Source organism: Aureobasidium pullulans (assembly GCF_000721785.1).
Source record: "Aureobasidium pullulans EXF-150 unplaced genomic scaffold scaffold_6, whole genome shotgun sequence".
NCBI lineage: Eukaryota > Fungi > Ascomycota > Dothideomycetes > Dothideales > Saccotheciaceae > Aureobasidium > Aureobasidium pullulans.
Genome location: NW_021941026.1, coordinates 810,591 through 828,416, shown reverse-complemented (window position 1 = coordinate 828,416; position 17,826 = coordinate 810,591). Strand labels below are relative to the sequence as shown.

At 51.8% G+C, this 17,826-nt stretch overlaps 6 protein-coding genes across 6 annotated transcripts; 3 read left to right on the top strand and 3 right to left on the bottom strand.

The window, feature by feature from the left end:
* The first annotated feature begins 71 nt into the window (after window positions 1–71).
* Window positions 72–3,769, top strand: M438DRAFT_294185 (uncharacterized protein). Its single transcript, XM_029901837.1, has 2 exons — window positions 72–658; window positions 712–3,769. The coding sequence occupies exons 1-2, from the start codon at window positions 483–485 to the stop codon at window positions 3,617–3,619; spliced, it is 3,084 nt and encodes a 1,027-aa protein (XP_029762196.1). The 5' UTR covers window positions 72–482; the 3' UTR covers window positions 3,620–3,769.
* Window positions 3,770–3,986: 217 nt separating this feature from the next.
* On the top strand, window positions 3,987–4,665 carry M438DRAFT_270705 (acyl-CoA N-acyltransferase; the record flags this gene model as incomplete). Its single annotated transcript, XM_029900414.1, has 2 exons — window positions 3,987–4,155; window positions 4,247–4,665. The coding sequence occupies 2 exons, from the start codon at window positions 3,987–3,989 to the stop codon at window positions 4,663–4,665; spliced, it is 588 nt and encodes a 195-aa protein (XP_029762195.1).
* Window positions 4,666–5,166: 501 nt separating this feature from the next.
* Window positions 5,167–7,793, bottom strand: M438DRAFT_316185 (uncharacterized protein; the record flags this gene model as incomplete). Its single annotated transcript, XM_029902682.1, has 2 exons — window positions 7,616–7,793; window positions 5,167–7,566 (listed from the first exon to the last, which is right to left on the bottom strand). Exons 1-2 carry the CDS (start codon window positions 7,646–7,648, stop codon window positions 5,167–5,169), a joined length of 2,433 nt encoding a protein of 810 aa, XP_029762194.1. The 5' UTR covers window positions 7,649–7,793.
* A 705-nt stretch (window positions 7,794–8,498) lies between these two features.
* M438DRAFT_270645 (L-cystine transporter-like protein) lies at window positions 8,499–9,440 on the bottom strand (the record flags this gene model as incomplete). Its single annotated transcript, XM_029900408.1, has 3 exons — window positions 8,499–8,775; window positions 8,826–8,887; window positions 8,943–9,440. The coding sequence occupies 3 exons, from the start codon at window positions 9,438–9,440 to the stop codon at window positions 8,499–8,501; spliced, it is 837 nt and encodes a 278-aa protein (XP_029762193.1).
* A 330-nt stretch (window positions 9,441–9,770) lies between these two features.
* Window positions 9,771–13,796, top strand: M438DRAFT_316179 (uncharacterized protein). The gene is made up of 2 exons (XM_029902681.1): window positions 9,771–12,268; window positions 12,317–13,796. Exons 1-2 carry the CDS (start codon window positions 9,903–9,905, stop codon window positions 13,431–13,433), a joined length of 3,483 nt encoding a protein of 1,160 aa, XP_029762192.1. The 5' UTR covers window positions 9,771–9,902; the 3' UTR covers window positions 13,434–13,796.
* A 721-nt stretch (window positions 13,797–14,517) lies between these two features.
* On the bottom strand, window positions 14,518–17,218 carry M438DRAFT_270824 (uncharacterized protein; the record flags this gene model as incomplete). Its single annotated transcript, XM_029900428.1, has 2 exons — window positions 14,518–16,908; window positions 16,961–17,218. The coding sequence occupies 2 exons, from the start codon at window positions 17,216–17,218 to the stop codon at window positions 14,518–14,520; spliced, it is 2,649 nt and encodes an 882-aa protein (XP_029762191.1).
* Between the last annotated feature and the right edge of the window lie 608 nt (window positions 17,219–17,826).

Genomic DNA, 17,826 nt, shown 5'->3' with positions numbered 1-17,826 from the left:
AGATGCATGAGATTGATGAGGGGTCAACAGTGACGAACATCCCCGCATGCGGTCAACAAGCAACCCGCACCGCCCATTCACCGAAACACGCATCGGATACTACACTCTCTTCCTCTTTGTTTGACTTGTATACCTCTAGAATCGTCTCGGACAGTCTATGCGACTGTCCTATTTCCCACTTTGCGACCAGCACACGCCTTCTTTGTTCGATAACACATCTCGGAGTTGGCCGATAAGACACCCAACACGCATACACACGTACCTTGCAGGCGGCAGCAGCACCCCTCAGTCACGACCCTGCCTTGTGTCAGTGTTGCGGTTTGACGCGCCGCGTGTGAGACACTTACTCACGACTACAAGTTTGGCGACAAGCTCTCTCGTCAGCTACCTCTCGCTCCGTCCGTCTCGCTCCCCTTAACGCCGCATCGTCCACTTGTCGACTCTGGTCTGCGAGTGGTCCTATACAACCCCAAACCTTTCATATGCCATCATCCAACGACGAGCTGTTCCATGCAGAAGACACGCCGGACGAGGTAAAAGGCAACAAAACAAGCCGGAAGAAGCAGAAGAAGAAGGCGGCGGCCAAGCAGAGACTCGAAGCTGAAGATGATTCCTCAAAGGACTCATCGTCCGAGGGGCCTCATTTCTCGCCCGATCTGTGAGTTGCGATAGCCTCGTTCTCATGAGGTCCGACTAACAGAGATACCATAGAGCGCCAACGCTGAATCCGATCGCTCCCTCACCCCCACCTTCTCGCTCACCAAGTCCTCGCCTTGATGCACGTATATCTAAAGAGACGACGGACATGGGAGCAGACCAGGCCACACCCCCGTTGTTGAAGCCTACCACTCATCTGAGTCCTTTTGCGCCTACCTCAGAGCCATCCCCTCCACAAGATGGCGTCATGCCCTCACGCCTGTCTGGCGCTGGTAGTCCGCTTCATGCTGCATCCTTATCTTCGTCTCCACAAGGCGGCATTCGATTGCCTCAAGGATTCTTGTCGAGAGGCTTCCCAGATGTAGCAAACATCCCCTACATCACACCTGCGACCCAACCTGTGAGCTTTGCCAACACCAATCAACCCTTGCCATATGAGCCTCCTCCTCCGCATTTGCCGCAGCGCCATTTCTCGAGACTGGCCGACTTCGATTTCAGCAGACCTGTCTACCCAGACAAGTTTTTGCAGGCCGGTTCGAGAGGGTACTATTGTGGCTTCGATACATGGCAGGCACCCAAGAGCGCATCGCCTCCGTGCACAAGCTCCGTCACTTTAACTGGATTCGAGGGTGGTCTAGAGGTTCATAGAGTGAGCCGGCACAAGACTGAAATGCTCGGCCGACTGGAAGGTTTGCAGGGCGCTGTCATCAACGCCAAAATCCTTCCATGTACAGCTCGGGACGACCCTTTGGAGCACCTGCGGCCTCTGGTTGCCTGTGTCGTCCATGGACCGGTACTCGAAGGCGATCAGGGACGGTCGTCTTCTGCCACCGATATCAGAGAGTATCACACCTTCGTCGAAGTCTATTCGATGCAAACTTGGCAGCGAGTTGGTAGGCTCTTCCAGACCAGACCTGAGAGAATCCACCAACCCGTCACATCCAAAGGCTTTAACCCTCCTCCCCCCATTGGTAGTCTGAGCATAGCTGCGCAAGGACGCTTCATTCTTGTGACCTCTGGAGTTAGTGGCGAGATATACGTCTTTGCTGCTCGGAGCAAGCAGCCAGCGGCTGACCAAATGCCTTTCTGCTGTCTGGGAAAGTACTGGTCAAGCTTGAACACGAAGACATTGCCGGACGACAGACAACATGGACATATACCTGGCAATACTGGCCCTGTCAGACAGAAGAGTGCACAGAAAACTGTGTATGCCTTGAGTGACCGTTGGCTGGCCATCAAACCTCCAGTCACCTCCTCTTCGCAGACGACCTTAAAGGGCACCATAGGAATAACGAGTCACGTTGACTCTACTAGCGTTGCAAGTCATGCTTGTCCCGGCCCACCTCTCGCAAACTGTGAGGTTGATGCACCGTTCAACGAGAGTCTCATCAGTCGTGTCGCTAAATCAACAACTCGTGAGATTTACCGAGGCGCGCAGCAAGGGTTCCAGGCAATCAAGACATACATTAACGGTCCAGCGAACCCAAATGGCGATCCGGCATATTACGGATCGCCTCAGTCGCCACAGACCGAGCATAGCAATTTCCCACCAACTCATGCCCACAGTAATGAGCCTCAAACTTCTCCAGTAGAGCCAGCCCTCGTATCGATCATTGATCTCGAGAAGTTGTTCGAACGCGAGGAGCGTGAGAGCAAGGGGGGCCCGATTCTTTCGGCGACGTTTCATCTTAATGATGGATGTTCTTTCCTTTCGTTCTCACCCAGTGGACTGTCCCTACTTGCTACGAATCACGTCGGTGACGAGTCGAGAGTATGGGATCTAGCCAGGATCAACGACGGTAGAGCAGCTGTCAGTGATCCGTCATCCGTTGGTACCATTCGTCTGGTCTCGAGGTTCCACAGAATGTCACCTTCAGTAGTGATTGATGCTGTTTGGACGGCCTGCGGAAACCGGATCGCCATCGTTACCGAGAAAGGTACTGTGCATCTGTACGGACTCCAGAGTTTGGAGTACAAACCACCGGTGATGCTGTCATCCAGCATGCCCTCTCCTGGCACATCTCCACGTGAAGAGATTCAAGCGCCAGCAGGGGGCTTTTTGAGCAATATGCGCGCGGGAATTCGAGGCATCCAAGACATAGCCACTAGACCACGCACCGGTTCCAGTGGTCTTGTCAATACCCTTGGTGTCGCGGGTCTGGCTGCAAAATCCGCAGGTCGAAGAGTCGTGCGTCAAGGCCTGTCCAAAGGATTCGGCGTGGCTTCCGAAGGCGTTCACCACATTCGGCATGCTGAAGACAACAAGATTCGTCTCCACGTTTCCACTCAGCACTCCATTGCGCCCAACTGCGTTCAATGGCAGCATGGCAAGGACCGAGACATTATTGCAACCTTATGCAGTGGTAACCTCGCGTTGTTGGCAGTGAAGAATGTCAGTCATACCCAACAGCGAAAGACCGTGGTCAGCCCGGCGGTAGAGAAGACTCCACTTTATTCAAGCGCACTTCCGACAATCGCCAGCGACGTTTTACCTCCCGCAGTGCTAGGGTTGCTTGAACCAGAGGGGCCACATGGTGGATGTGCTCGTGAAGGACTGCACGGCTTTTGTATATGGAACGCACCTCCAACTCACAAGCATGCCCAGAGACGGGCATCCATTGTTAGCCTGGGTCAGAGGAAAGCAGCAATGCCCGTACAAGACAAGGATACGAACCCACCTTACATGCCTTACCATCGTCTACCTACAGTCAACCTGTTCACAGTTTCTCAGCCTAAGAGCCAGGTAGACGAAACAGACAACACCTGGGTATTTGGTCTACCTCTGGCGGCAAGCAGCAGAGTGAGTAGTCAACAGGACAGCGACGAGGCCTACGATGAGGGCATCACCGAGGAAGACATGGAAGGCCTTGTCGGCCAGATTGATGAAACACTCCGCGCTCAAGGGTTCTCTCCGAATCGCGACGAGGACGGGTTTATGGCAGCGAACCTGGTCGACATGTGAAGGCAAGAGACCTTTACTCAGCATACATGGTGATTTTATGATGGACATGATAATCAAGGCGTTTTGGTACGGGGTGGGGCAGGTTGTGATTATTAGACGACTAGATACCACTTTACCATCAGTAGCACAATGGAAATACTCTTCAAGAACAACTTTCGCGTACGCTCGAACGAAACGATTAACGTGAAACTTAAGTGACATGATGATATGGGTGTTCGAGAGTTCAGTACAAAAGCACAGGGTGACGAGCCGGAGTGCTTTGTTCCGAGAACAGCGAAGCCGACGCCATCGAATCGCGAGTCCATCAACTTTTGAGCTTCACGAACGAACCTCTTGATCCGTACACATCTTTGCGCCAACCACAATCATGTCTTCAGTACGGCCCATGACACCAGCAGACCTGCTGAAATTCAATCCTTGCAACCTGGACCACCTGACGGAAACATACAATATCGGGTTCTACCTGGATTACTTTTCCAAATGGCCCGAATTGTGCATGGTGATCGAAGGACGCCACGGGGAGATTGAAGGTTACAGTGAGTGTCGAATCCCTTCCCCTTTTCATCCTACTATACTGCCGTATCAGTGAAGAAAAAGAACACAAGACTAACATATCGAGCGCAACAGTCCTCGGCAAAGTAGAATCATCACCCTACCCAGCACCCCACACACCCTACAACCCCTCGCACCCGGCTTACACAAAAACCTACCCCAACTACCTCCCCTGGCACGCCCACATAACCTGCCTCACCGTCTCCCCTTCCTCCCGCCGCCTGGGCCACGCGACCGCCCTCTCCGAAGCCCTAGAACTAATCGGCGAGCGTGAAAACGCATGGTTCGTGGATCTCTTCGTCAGAGTCGAAAACACGGCGGCCATTGAACTTTACAAAAAGATGGGGTATTCGGTTTATAGGAGGATAGTGGATTATTATAATGATGGGAGTGACGCTTTTGATATGAGGAAGCCGTTGAGTAGGGATGTGGAGGGGAAGACTGTTAGGGAGGGGGGAGAGGAGATTAGGGTTGATCCTGGGGAGGTGTGGTGATGATGAGAAAGAGCGAGGATGACAATTATGAGTAAAGCGAGGAGAGAAGCGAGGGTGAAGGAGAGGGGTAGAAGAGGAGAAGGGAGACGCAACACGCATGCTCAGACTAGTCTCTGCGCCGCCGCACACGATACCCAAGAAAGAGCATGGCATCAGGATGGCACGGCTTGGATGGGAGAGAGGACGAGAAGGTACATGAACATAAAGGACGGACTCAGACGGGCCTGATCTCGATGAGATAGCCGAGCCCGTGCAGACCTGACAACAGACACGACCGGAGTCTCAGATCACAACGACCACATCACTGCGATATTGTCGTTCGTACAAGTTCCCCTCAAACTTGGCGACATCAACTCGACATCTTCACGAGCTCAGCAACGGTCTACTCGCTGTTCCGAAAGAGGACGTGTCTCTTGATGGTCATAAAATATGCATTAATCTGGGTATCGTAACTTCTGCCTCATCTCTATATACTCATATACCCTCTCGCGAGGACGAATTTCATCTAAACTGATACGAAATATCAGCTCCTATACTTCCAATCCCACTGAACGCACTGTTCTCTCTCAACATTGGTGGTTTACCACTAAGACTGCTTTCGGGTCTTTGTGATTCTCCATCCACGATCATCTCAAGTCTTGCCCTCTCTTTCTCTTCTTTCTCCTTCATAGCTCTGGGGTCGTACTCTTTGCCTCCGATGATTTGGCTGACAGGTGGTGCAGGGCGGAAACGTCTTTTGCTTTGACTGCCTTCTTCATCGACGAGGACTACCATCCATACACCTACAGCACCACCATGGCCAAGCAGCGGTGTACAGTGGATCCAGCGACTGCGGTCTTCTTCTTCGCCATCATCTTCCACACGTGTCAACCATCGGACCTTGGCTGTTACGCCGCGGCCTTCAGCGAATGCTTGCGCGAGTTCAGTGCGCACACGAGGTGAGCCTCCGATGCGGTGGAGGAAAGGACTCTGCAGGATTCCTGGAACGCGTAGCGAGGGCGAGGTGAAGAGGATGCGTAATGAAGGGGCCGGACGGATGAGGAGGTAGTGCTGATAGACTCCCTCAAGTTTGCCGTTCTCTGGCAGTCTTCGTACTCCATTCGGACCGGCAGACGGATTGTTGGAGACTTGAGAGTCATCTAGTAGCTCGGATGATGGATCTGTGAGGAGGAGACGTGGTCTGGGTTGTACACCCTCCTCTCGCTCGTCGTCAACCTGCTCACGATGCATTCGCCCTCCACATTGTCTCACCGTCTCGAGCTCGGTGGTATTGAACATCTCACTCAGACTTTTGAACTCTTCGTTCTGAGGCCGTTGTCCGTTCTCGTCATGCCTATTGTCTTTATCATGTTCCAGCATCTTTTCGAGTGCCGGCATGCCAGTCATCTCTTTCAACAAGCCAGAAACATCAACTTGCGCACCGATGAAGTATCGCAGTGTACCTTTCGAATCGAATAGCGGTGCTATCATGAGCAGATTGATGAATGGGCTACCATCGCGTCGGTAGTTGACAAAGACTTCGCTATGTTCTCTAGATGTTTTGCAAGCCTCTGCCAATCTTCGTATCGAATGTGGATTCGTCCTCGGTCCTTGCAGAAAACGGCAATTGCGACCAATAGAATAGCCCATACCGTATTGTGTTGTGCGAGCAAACTCCTCCGAAGCAAATACGATTGGGTTGTCCTTTCTCGAAGGGTCAGTCAAGCAGAAGACTTCAGCCAATCCTTCAGAGGCTTCTCTTAGATGTGGCGCTAGTGTTCCCGTAATCCTTCGCTGAACACTCGTGCTGACAACTGAGATCCATGTGTACGTTACATATGCCGGTAGATCCTCTCGTACCAGCTGGTCAAACGCCTGATCCGCTTTCTTCTGCAGCTCGTCGTTCTGCGTGGCTCCAGGCGGCGTGGAAGTGAAGTCCAAGCCATCGACTGGACGCAACGCTGCCGAGACGGCGTTTGCGTACCTGATAGCTCGCAAAGCCTTCAGAGCGTCCAGATAGAAGACCAGTGTGGGAATGCTCTGAGGGCGGTGGTTGTTAAGGAAACTAGTAAACTTCAGGAGGGTCTTGCGGTCGGCGAACATGGCTAGCAGGTGCTCTCTCGACAAAAGTTGTTCTGCATGTTGGTCTAGTTGATATGCTCCGTTGACTTCTTCCGGCGGTGCAGCTATGAGATCGAAGTTTGCAGGATCATCTTCCAGTAGAGGTTGCATGCGATCTACCTCGTCTACAGGACCTGGAGCTTGTAGAGGAGGCAGGGTCTGTACGGTTGGTGCTATTGATGGCGCGATCGAGGGAGCTATCGAATGTGCCATGGAGCCTCCTGAATATCTCTTTGGGTTCCGAAAGTACTCGGAGTCTACCGATATGCGATCGCGGTCTGGGGTGTTTGGTTGCGAAGTTCCAACATATGAACCAGAGTCTCTGAATTTGCGCTGCTGCTTGGGCGCATTGCGGTAAGCAGAGCCGTTCGTAGGCTGTGCAGGTGATAGCAAAGGGTTGACTCTAGGAACATCGATCATTCTTGCACGTCCAGCGCTTCCACCGGTTGCACTTCTGGATATGTCTGGCGGGGCCAGGTCGTCACTGTCGTCTGTATCGAACTCTGAGAAGGTAGGCGAGCTCGGCAGCTGTCCGTTGGGGGCTGACACTCGGATAGGTATGGGCAAGGGTGCGGGAGCTTGTCGGGAAGGCGACATGGGCTGTACGTAGCGAGTATGGAAGTCTTCGACTAGGGGTTCGTGTCCAGCGTGTTCGGTGCTCGACGAAGCAGGGCTCTCCACCATGTCCGTCGACTTCGGAGTCGGGATTCTGATTCTAGTTTCCACAGAGGATGGTCTTGAGCTTGTCCGTGTACTTTGAGTATCCGCCGAGTTTCTCTTGCTCTTATTCGTTATGCGATGCTAGGAAGAAATTAGGCAATACTTAAGGAAAGAGCTCTCCAAAACGCACCTTCCTCAGGGAAGCAAAGATTGGAGGACTCATCTGACCCGAGTGTCGTTCTGATCTCTTCTTCCACAATAAAACGACGAGTACAAGCGTGACCTCCGGGCAGGGAACACGACCGGCCAGCCATCTTACTATGTATGCATGATGACTATTCAACAAAGACCCTATGCTGTTCCTGGCGCGAACCATCAAGGGTCATCGTCATACTCTAGGTACTTCCCCGGGTGCCGAGATCATTATGCGGTGCGATCTGGGTATGAACGTTGGCTCGATCTGCAGTTAGCAAACCTTCGTTTCTAGATCGGATCCGCATCGCCGAAACCATGTAATTAGCTTCCAAATCCATGGAGCTGCCACCGACAGTGTGTTTTACAGTCAGACATTGCAACTCGCTTCGAAGAGTCTACACATTTGTGGTAAAGATAGAAGAGCAAGATGCAGAGAAGGATGGTGGTCGTTACGAGATCTCCGAAGCCTCCACCAAGAGATCGGATCTCCCAATCAGCGCCATCCTCTCGTGCAGCATGCATGCAATACGGTCAATGCTCACCGCGCTAAACTATGCTTTTCCATATGCTTGGGAAACCTTTATCTGCCGTGGCTTGAACAACGTAAAGGCGCGGCTTGGTGCTTAGGCACGATTCAAGAGGACCGACAGCCTCGGGAAAGCCGATGTCGTGTTGCTAGTGGTGCCGTGCGACAATCTTGAGTTCGGCCGGTGTGCTCAAGGTACTGTATCACACAAGCTGATGTGTGGATTAAATATTTGGATGTCTTCCTCTGAGCCTTCCAAAACGCGATGATGCGTGTCTTCGCTGATTCAGTCACGACCCGCAATGTATTCGAACGCCTGTCTATATGTCTAACAGCCTGGCCTTCTTTGACCTTATCCAAGAAGAGGTCTTGTCGCATCTTCTTCTTCATCCTCGCTTGGAAGCTCATTGCCTTTGTATAGGACGTAGTGCTGTACGAAGAAGATCATGTCGAAGCAAAGACTGAACATGGCAAGAAATAATTTGGCAGGATTGCCCGTGATTCCACTCCAGTCTGCTTGCAAGGCACTGTCTATAATCAGTTGAAGAAGAGACATTACACCACCAATAAAGTCGAGCCAGATCATGTCAATAGCCCAACCTGCTGTCGACTTGATCTTGTAATTGTACCTGCGAAATGCGTTAGTATCACGAGCCCGCGATCGTCAAGTGCTGCATACCATGCTTGAGGGGTGTATTTGCTGAGAGTGATGATAAGTTTGACGTAAGAAAAAGCATATATCTGGTGAGGATTCAGATTAGCGAGGTCTTCTGAACTGAGATACGCGGGAACGCACAACGTCAATATCTGCCCATGAATCGGCAGTGTCTCTTCCACCCTTGAACAATGAGACCAGCAGGACAGTGATGGCAACACCTATGATGCTTCCATAGAAGATACCAAGGGCAGTCGAGCTCGCTCGTTGGCCTTTGACAACCTCGAAGTTCCATAGTCGAGGATAGAACTGGCTGTAGAAAACGAAACACACGATAGTACCGTGCAGGGCGAAGACCAGATCATTGAATCGAACAGTAGGCTCAGGAGCGAACGGGTGCCGAACAGCATACTGCTGACGAATCTCAGGTGAGAATAAGAAGGATGTTGTCGAGATGAAATAACTTGTGAAGCCCACAATGTTCAAAAGAGGAAAATCAACGGTTATACCACGAGTGGAGCGGCGTTTCCAGCAGCGCAGTGGTTGCGGGTAGAAAGACAGCGACCAAGATGTGAAATATGACCATCCGAGCAGCCATGAAATAGCTCGGGCTACATCTTCACCAGTGACAGCGTACATGGTGGCAAGTTTTGCAGCGATATGTAGTCAAACAGGGAGGCAGGCAGTAGAAAATTTGACAGAACAAATGACAGAGATGGTAGAGAGCTCATAGAAAAGAACAAGAACAAGAACGACACGCGAACAAATTGTGAACCATTCAAGATGAGGAGCAGCGAACGAGCGAATGATCAAGAATCAGGCAGGTCATGGATTGCGCCATCTTGATAGGGAAGGAGAGAGTCAGGGCACATGCATGATCTGATTAGATTGTCCAAGCTCCGGCGGAGATAACGGACTTGGCACGAACGCGCGACACTGCGACGTACGGCGACGACCAAGGAGCAAGAGCAGCATCGAGAAAGCATCGAACAAGTCGTTGCCGTTGTGGTTTGAACAATTCGACGCGTTTGTTAGCACCTCAAGATTGATGCGACAACAAACAACTCGATTGCAGTGCCGCAACTGCCGCGCCGAATAAATATGGCAGCCCCCGACCTCTCACCTCGCCGCCCCACGCGCACCCCTGCTAGACCGCGCGCTACCTCGTCGCAACTACCTGACTCAGAACCCCCCACGAAACGAAGAAGATACGTTCCCGGCGGCCCGGGAGGTGGTGGACGCTGGCTCGACGAACAAGGCAACGAAACAACAGCCCCGACCTCGGTGCGCCGACACCGATCAGACATGACCGGAGATGACCACGACGAGGACATGTCAAGTCCCAGAAGCTCTCGCCGCCCGCCTCCATCCACACGTCCGCGCAGAGATCGAGACAGAAACCGCGATCGCAGAGCAGCCGCAACTCCTAGGCCTCGCTACAGCAGTGCTGCCGCTGCGGCCGCCGCAAGTCAAGCCAGTGATGGATACAAGCCAAGAGAAGAAAGAAGCTGGGAAGAATTCCATCCAGATCTTGAAGTGGACCAAGACCTTGGTGTGTTCTCTGCCGATGAGGTAGATGGTCGCAATATGGAGACTCTGGTTGAGAGCGATGTGATGTCTCCACTGGCCGGCTTCGTACCTATGGAAACTCCCATCAAGCGCAAACCTGGCAGACCACCGAAGCGACCCGAAAGCATGTTGTCCGGTCTTGGTTCTCCTCCCGCACCTCGTATACTACCTCTTCCCACACACAACCCCAAAGAGCGCCTCAATCTACCCAAGCCAGCATATCGCAATGTCGACACGTTCGCACGTTACGAGCAGGATGGCTCAAACCAAACCAATTACGTCGACAAGACAATGGCCAATGCCGGTTATCAGGAGGGGGATCGCTTCGATATACCCAAACATACCCTCATCCGTCACGTTGAAGGCCCCTACGATGACGACAGCATAACAAGCCTCGTCGTTCAGTCCGACAAGCCAGATGAGTCTCATCCAGCCGCCCCACCCCCCGTGATCAATGTCGAGTACGATATGGACGAACAGGATGAGCGCTGGCTGGAAATGCACAACGCTCGTCGCAAGGAGGAACAGGTCGAAACAGTCAAACCTGCCGTGTTTGAGATTACTATGACCCAGATCGAGCGCGAATATCACGCCCTGGAGAAAAAGATTCCCAAACCGAACCCGAGGCATGCCCAAATCACAAGACCCCGTTCGAGTTCAGCCGCCGCTGTCAACGGAGAGCCCAGCGGACCAGCCGACGAGCCTGACACTAAGTGTGCTGTGTGTGACGATGGGGATTGTGAGAACGCCAATGCTATCATCTTCTGTGATGGCTGCGATCTAGCTGTTCACCAAGAGTGTTACGGAGTGCCCTTCATCCCCGAGGGTCAGTGGTTTTGCCGCAAATGCAAGGAAATTGGCCGCGGAACTCCCACTTGCGTCTTTTGCCCGAACGTTGACGGCGCCTTCAAACAGACGAACACGCTCCGCTGGTCGCATCTGCTTTGTGCTCTTTGGATTCCAGAAATAACCATCGCTAACATGACCTTCATGGAGCCAATCACCGATGTTGAAAAAGTGCCAAAGAGTCGTTGGAGTCTCAAATGCTATCTTTGCCAGCAGAACATGGGTGCCTGCATACAGTGCGGCAACAAGGCGTGCTACCAAGCGTTCCATGTCACATGCGCAAGGCGTGCTAAACTGTTTCTTAGAATGAAATCGACCCACGCTGGAGGTATTGACGCTTCTGTCCTCAAGGCTTTCTGTGACCGTCATGTACCTCAAGATTGGCGTAAAGAACACGATGTCGACAGTGCTGTTGCAGAAGCCAAACGTTACTATCGACACACGATGAGAAACAGAAAATGGGCAGACAGCTCCAGTACTGCGCTCTCCGTGGCCCCCGCGTCTCATAAAGACGTGACAACTGACAATGCCGACGAGCTAGGTCACGCGGATGATACCATCGTCGTTGCTGCAAACAAACGCAAAAAGGCCCAACCCTTGAAAGCTGGCTGGCGCTTGCCGTCTGGTGCGCCCGTTGTCCCTACTGTTGTTTTAAATACGGTGGAAGCCTCTCTTATACGCTTTACGCTTAGAAAGAAGAAAGAATTTGTCAGCGAGGCTTGCAGATATTGGACGCTGAAGAGGGAAGCCCGTAAGGGTGCTGCCCTGCTGAAGCGTCTCCAGCTCTCGCTGGAGTCCTTCACCCCCATGGAGATTACTCGCCGCAATTTCTCGGGCATGGGCGCTGCGGGCAGACCGCGCTTGCTCAGGAGAATTGAGTTTGGTGATCTCCTCCGCAAAGACGTGGATAGTTTGGGAGATCTTGTCACATCCATCCGCGAACGCGAAAATTTAAGCCTTGTTGACACCACTGAGGTCCTCAAGAGCTTCATCGAGAACGTCTACTTTCCCATTCCATCCCTTCTTCAGCCAATCCTGCAGCGAGCACAGAAGTAAGTAAAACGCGCAACTCGATCATACATGACACTAACATCTTACAGGCTTGATGAGAAGACAGGCTTTTTCAAAGAAGGATTCGAGGAGCTTGATCGAAAGCTGTTCGAACGGCGTTACACCTCGGTAACCGAATTCTCGAAAGACGTTACTGCGGTGCTGTCTGGTGGCATAGCAAAACCTGATATAAACAACACTGAACTCCATGATGTGAACGAGATTCACGATCAGCTCAACGAGATACCTGCAGGTACCGCAGAGCATCTGGCCTTGACGCAGGAAGAGAAAGAGCTTAAGAGGCTCAAGAAACGCATTGTCAAGGCGATTAAGAATCACTTGGACACTGCCGCGAAGAAAGAAGCTGAATTGAAAGACATCCCCATCGAAGATCTGGATCCTCGCTGGGCTGCTTTCGATGCTCCTCTCAAGAACTCTACCCGGACAGACGGCACGTCTGCATTGCCAACAACAGAAACGGGTGAAAACATCTCACCTGATGCAAGTGTCTCTGCAATTGCAGGCGCTTCCCCTGGCGGCAACAACAACCGCCTTGACGACGATGTCGAGATGGCGGACGCAGATGCCGAGGAAGATGCTGATGCCGATGGCGAGATTGACATGGAGTTCAATGATACTGCTCATACATCTGTCGACCCGGAAGCCGTGCCAGCCAAGGGTACTATGCCCAGACCAGCACAACCTCTTTCTCCCCCCAACTCTACGTCGAGTGTTCATAACAATAACACTGATGGCAATACCGAGCCTCAACCCCAAGAGATTGCTCCGTCTGCCACCAATCCGCAGGACCCATGGGCTCAAGGTGGTGTACCATGGTATTTCGAACACTTCGACATCTCTGGCACGACGGTCTACGAAGAGCGATGGACAGGTCGCGATGCGTTGTCAGAGGACCTCACCGATCTGGACGAAGAAGAAGTCGCCGACCTTTGCGAGAAGCCTACAGAAGGCAACGACAGCACCAAGAGTCGAACAAGAAGTTCAGCACGTATCAAGCGAGCTGAAGAGACTAGCACCACATCACATGAAGACGAAGAAGAGGTCGTAGCAGCAGAGCCAGAACAAACTGAAGCGCAAAAGGCCGATAGAGCGAAGAAGGACAAAGCCAACGCAAGACGCAGAGCTCAAAGAAAGCGCAAGTGGTAATGATCTGTGTGTTTTCCTGGATGATAATCAGAAAGGTGTTATGGGCGTTTTTCCTTATCGAGTGGGTGTTTTTCAAGCCACGGCTGAGAACAGGGCAGGTGTTTGGGAAATTTGCCTTTTTTCTTCTTCATGAGAGATGAACACAGTTGCTATGTCCTTTTGGCGGAGAGGTCTGCGGGAAGGCAGAAACAACACATAATCTTTGACAAGTAAGGGGAGTGCGGAAGGCTTGTCTGCAGTGCAAGTCTTCGATTTTGTTAGTGTTAACCAAGAACGATGATGCGATATTGATCAATTCAACCCCAATTCTTTACAATCATCTTGACTTCTCTCTGCTTGCCGCTTGTCTGGCTTCCTTCCGTGACCCGTGAACTCAAGAAATGTGCTTGAGGATCCGCATCTTCCAAGACCCTCCACCGAGGTTAGCACTGACGAACCATACCACTCTTCAACCCGCCAAACAGCCACCACCATCATAGCCAACGATCTTCGTCTTCCCCAATCACTTGCATGACACAGATGATTGATCTTCGACTCTACCATGACACAGGTGGATCACTCTTGACTCTAAACCATGACACAAAGTGGTTCTTCGCTCGAACCGCTCTGCCTTTACCCATAAAGTACACTGCATCACCCTGAAGCAGAAAGATCTACCATCTTCTCCAACTGTCATGACGATCGCAGCAACCTTTTGTCAAATAATCTCCGAAGATCTCTTGTTGTAGATCATAGAAAAGATGTGGTATGCAGATCATTCAGAGGAGGAAGAGGCTCCTCGGCAGTGGAGCGGTCGATCGTCTTTGAAACTATGACGTAGCGCTAACCTCCTTTATCCAAGCCACTGACATTGCGGCGACAACAAGGTGCGGCGATTGCGATAGGAGTGTCGCTCCGTTGTTCGAGCAAAGGTTGCTGTATTATGATGAAGATGAACAGCACTTCGAACAAAGAAAGAAGAAAAAGTAGTAAAGAAAAATAGGGTATCATATTTTGTGTCCTCCTCATAAAATTCGTTACATACCATCCAAGTATCCATCTACCAGAGATCCCAAAACGTTATAACAATATCAAAGAAATAAAATCAGTTCAGCAAGCGCATGGCATCAAAGATGTCGACTGTGCTTTCCAGTCCTCTGTCTACAGTGAACTCTCCACTGCACTTTCTTCCCGCCATGACATCTTCCTCGGGTACCTCCTCAGGCACGGAGATTTGACCTGATTGCCTCTTGTCGTTGCTGGTACTCCACCAGGCAGGCATCTGAGCAGCCTGCTGCTGGTTCTCGTGTTGAGAAGTCAGGCCTGCATGAGTGTAGAGCATCTTTGCAGTTGCGGCGGCGGCGAAAGAGGCGGTCAAGGTAGACAGATCGACGATGGGGGTGTTGGATCCAGAGGAGACTGAGCTCGACTTGCTGGATTTGCGAGCTTGGTCGCTATAAACGCTGTCGTGGTCCATGCCGTAGACTCCTGCACTGTTGCGGCGCTCGTACCAGTCCATGTCATCACTGCTGACACTGTTGGGGCTGTTGTCCCACATGCGGCTCGATACTGAGGTTGGCGACATAGAGGAAGATGCTGTGCTCAGGGGTGTGGAAGGCAGCTCGGGCGATGCGCAAGAGTCCAGCATGAAGACATCGAGTGTGGGAGTACGAGCTTCAGGAAGACGGTAGTGATTCTCAAACGACGAGGCCTCCGGTTGGTGAGGATTAAGGTAGTCCAGATTTTCTTCCTCGCTGATGGCAAACGAATAGCCGGAGAAGCGTTTGTTCACCGAAGAGTCGGCAGTGTTGGAGGCACCGGAGATTTCGGTCGAAACGACGGGCGACTTGACTGAGTTGCGGCGCGAGGGAAAGGAGAAGTTCGAAGTCAAGCTCTTGTGCAGACTTCTGATCGAACTGGTTCGGTTCATTCCGCTTGTTGTGTTGATGCGTAGTGGCTGAGGTCGCAGAGATGAGTGTGAATCGCATCGCTTTGGCATAGTCTTGTGGGAGAAGTAGTCGTTGTCCTCGCAGTCAGGATGGATGGTGAATACGGTCTTGTCACTGTTTTCCCTCTCCATCTTGATTGGTCGCGGCGTCGAGGTTTGAGGAGTAGCAACACTATCAACCTCCTCGTTCCATGGAGGCATGCCGGTTGTCAGCAAGCAGAGGTGATATGGTACAGCCTCGGAATCAACAACCTCCTTTGGAGCACGGATCGCGTTGGTGAGCATTTGCAAAATGCTGTAGATCGCAATCCAGCGGACCTTTCTTGCGTCTCCAACAGACAGCTTCTCCTCTGGCCGGAAGGTCAGCTCGCCCTCGAAGTAGACGTAGTTTCGGACGAGTGGTGAGCTTGACGCAAGCTTGTTTGTCGCTGCTGAAAGTGCAGCTCGTGCTGTCCCAGATTGCTCAGCCTTGCTAGGCTTCGAGGCCAATCTCAATGACTTGAGGCCCTTTTGCGATGCAGTCCTGTACTCGAGGCTATGGTAATCCGGTAACAGAGGTGATGGGTGCGGTAGCGGCTCATAGTTGTGACGGGCGTTGAAAGCATCGACATTCTGCATGACGCAGATGCCTCCAGTCAACAGCTTGCTCGGACTCTGCGAGGGAGAAGAATCCCTGTCGACAAGATAATCATAAAGCAGTTGGAATTCTTGGTGTATGCTTCGCAAAAGACCTTTGTCCATAATAGCTCCTGTTTCCGGTGGCCAGTAACCAAACTTGTTGACGTAGTATGAGTGCATGAACGAGCGGAAGCGGTCCAGATGGTTGCGGGCAGGTGTCGGCAGCCCTAGATGAGTAGGAGCGAGTTCATCTTCCAAGAACGTCTTCAAAGCCTTGCTCACTCGGCCCAAGTGTAAGTCCATCTCAAGATATGATCTTGTTATCAAAGCTTTCGTTACTTTGCTAACCTCATCAAACTCAGGACTAAGGTCCAACTGCTCATTCATGCCGACACAGTGGGCAAATGCGTCAATCCAAAGGTCCTTCAACTTGAACCTTTCGGAGAAGTTCAGAAAGGCCAAAGCATAGTCCGGGCGATTGACGAACTTCATGTAGCCTTGTCGCTGAGCATATGCCAGGAAGTACTGGTTGTTGTTTTTGGCCTTGTCCGGGCAGAAGAGCTGGACACGTTCCAATAGGTCGATCAGAGTCTTGCCCAGACTGGATCCAACCAGTGGCTTGTCTTCGATATATGCAAAGAAGTTGCGGGTTGTGACGTGCCAGCGATAGGCATCTTCTCGGACAGCATCTTCAGGAGCTGCTATGTACAATTCGTGCTCTGCTTGTGTGGACGATGTGCTTGTTGTCGTACCATCGAGACTCTCGGTGCACGAATTTGAGTCGGAAGCCAGGTATGTGCTCAAGAATGATTCGCCTGCAACTTGTTCGATCTGGGCGTAATTTGTCCTCAGAGATGCACCTCTTTTAGATTTCCCTTGGCCGTAAAGATGAACGAGACAGTCGCCATCTTGCTGCCAAAGTTCCTCGTCCTACAATTGAATCAGTCTCAGCCGTGTATGGCAAGGATTGTATTATACTCACTCGACGAAGACCATCCCAATTGGCAGTCTTGTGAGTTTTGGCATCCCATCGCTTTACCCCTTGTACTTTGGAAGGATTGCGCATTGTGGACTGTTCAGGCTTTTTTCTTTTCTTGACTGATAAATTTGACCCCTGGGCTCGTACTGACAAGATCCTCGAGAAGTTAGGCACGCCTGGAGTCGGTGGGCCCGGCAGGAGGACCTTTTGACTGTCCCTGATATCTAGAGATGCAGAACATCTCAAAGAATGACGAGGCATGTCGATCACAGACACTGCTTAAAGCTAAACGCAATAGGTAAAGATGTACCTGCTGTACTTCGAGTGAGATCTGGGGATCGTAAAACGGTCACCAGTGGACCAGGGAATCGTCGACGGTTATACCTTGAGTCCCGGGAGGGGATAGTCGCCAGCAATCCGACGCATGCTGGCTAGATCTACAAGCATTCATGCCACACCCACAGCTCGGCGCACTGGTGTCAACTCTTTGCAAGGAATCACGGCCGGAATTGGGGAAGCGAAGCATGCACAGATGAGCGGAGACTCGACCTTTCCCGATCGAGCGGAGAGCTGAAGTTGGCTCTCAGGCCAGAGCGCCCATTTCTTGATTAGAGAGCTGACAAGCGACCACCACTTTCTCGTTTCTCTCACGCTTCAGCTGTAATTTATTTCAGCTCGAGTTCTTGTGTCTCGAGTCTCTTGTGTCTCAGTTTGCAACGCGAAGTTTGTCTTGTTCTCGTGTATTTCTTCCATTGCGACAAGACTGGACTCATATGACGCCTCTCCGGACTTGACCCTTGTCACCACCTTCGCATTCCCCGAGGGCGACCACCTTCTGCGTAACCCACCGCACTCAAACTCTACTCAAC

Coding starts and splice junctions, on each gene's coding strand:
- M438DRAFT_316179 (XM_029902681.1), top strand. CDS start 9,903: ATGGCAGCCCCCGACCTCTCACCTCGCCGCCCCACGCGCACCCCTGCT. Junction 12,269..12,316: donor ATCCTGCAGCGAGCACAGAA/GTAAGTAAAACG, acceptor AACATCTTACAG/GCTTGATGAGAAGACAGGCT.
- M438DRAFT_294185 (XM_029901837.1), top strand. CDS start 483: ATGCCATCATCCAACGACGAGCTGTTCCATGCAGAAGACACGCCGGAC. Junction 659..711: donor CCTCATTTCTCGCCCGATCT/GTGAGTTGCGAT, acceptor GAGATACCATAG/AGCGCCAACGCTGAATCCGA.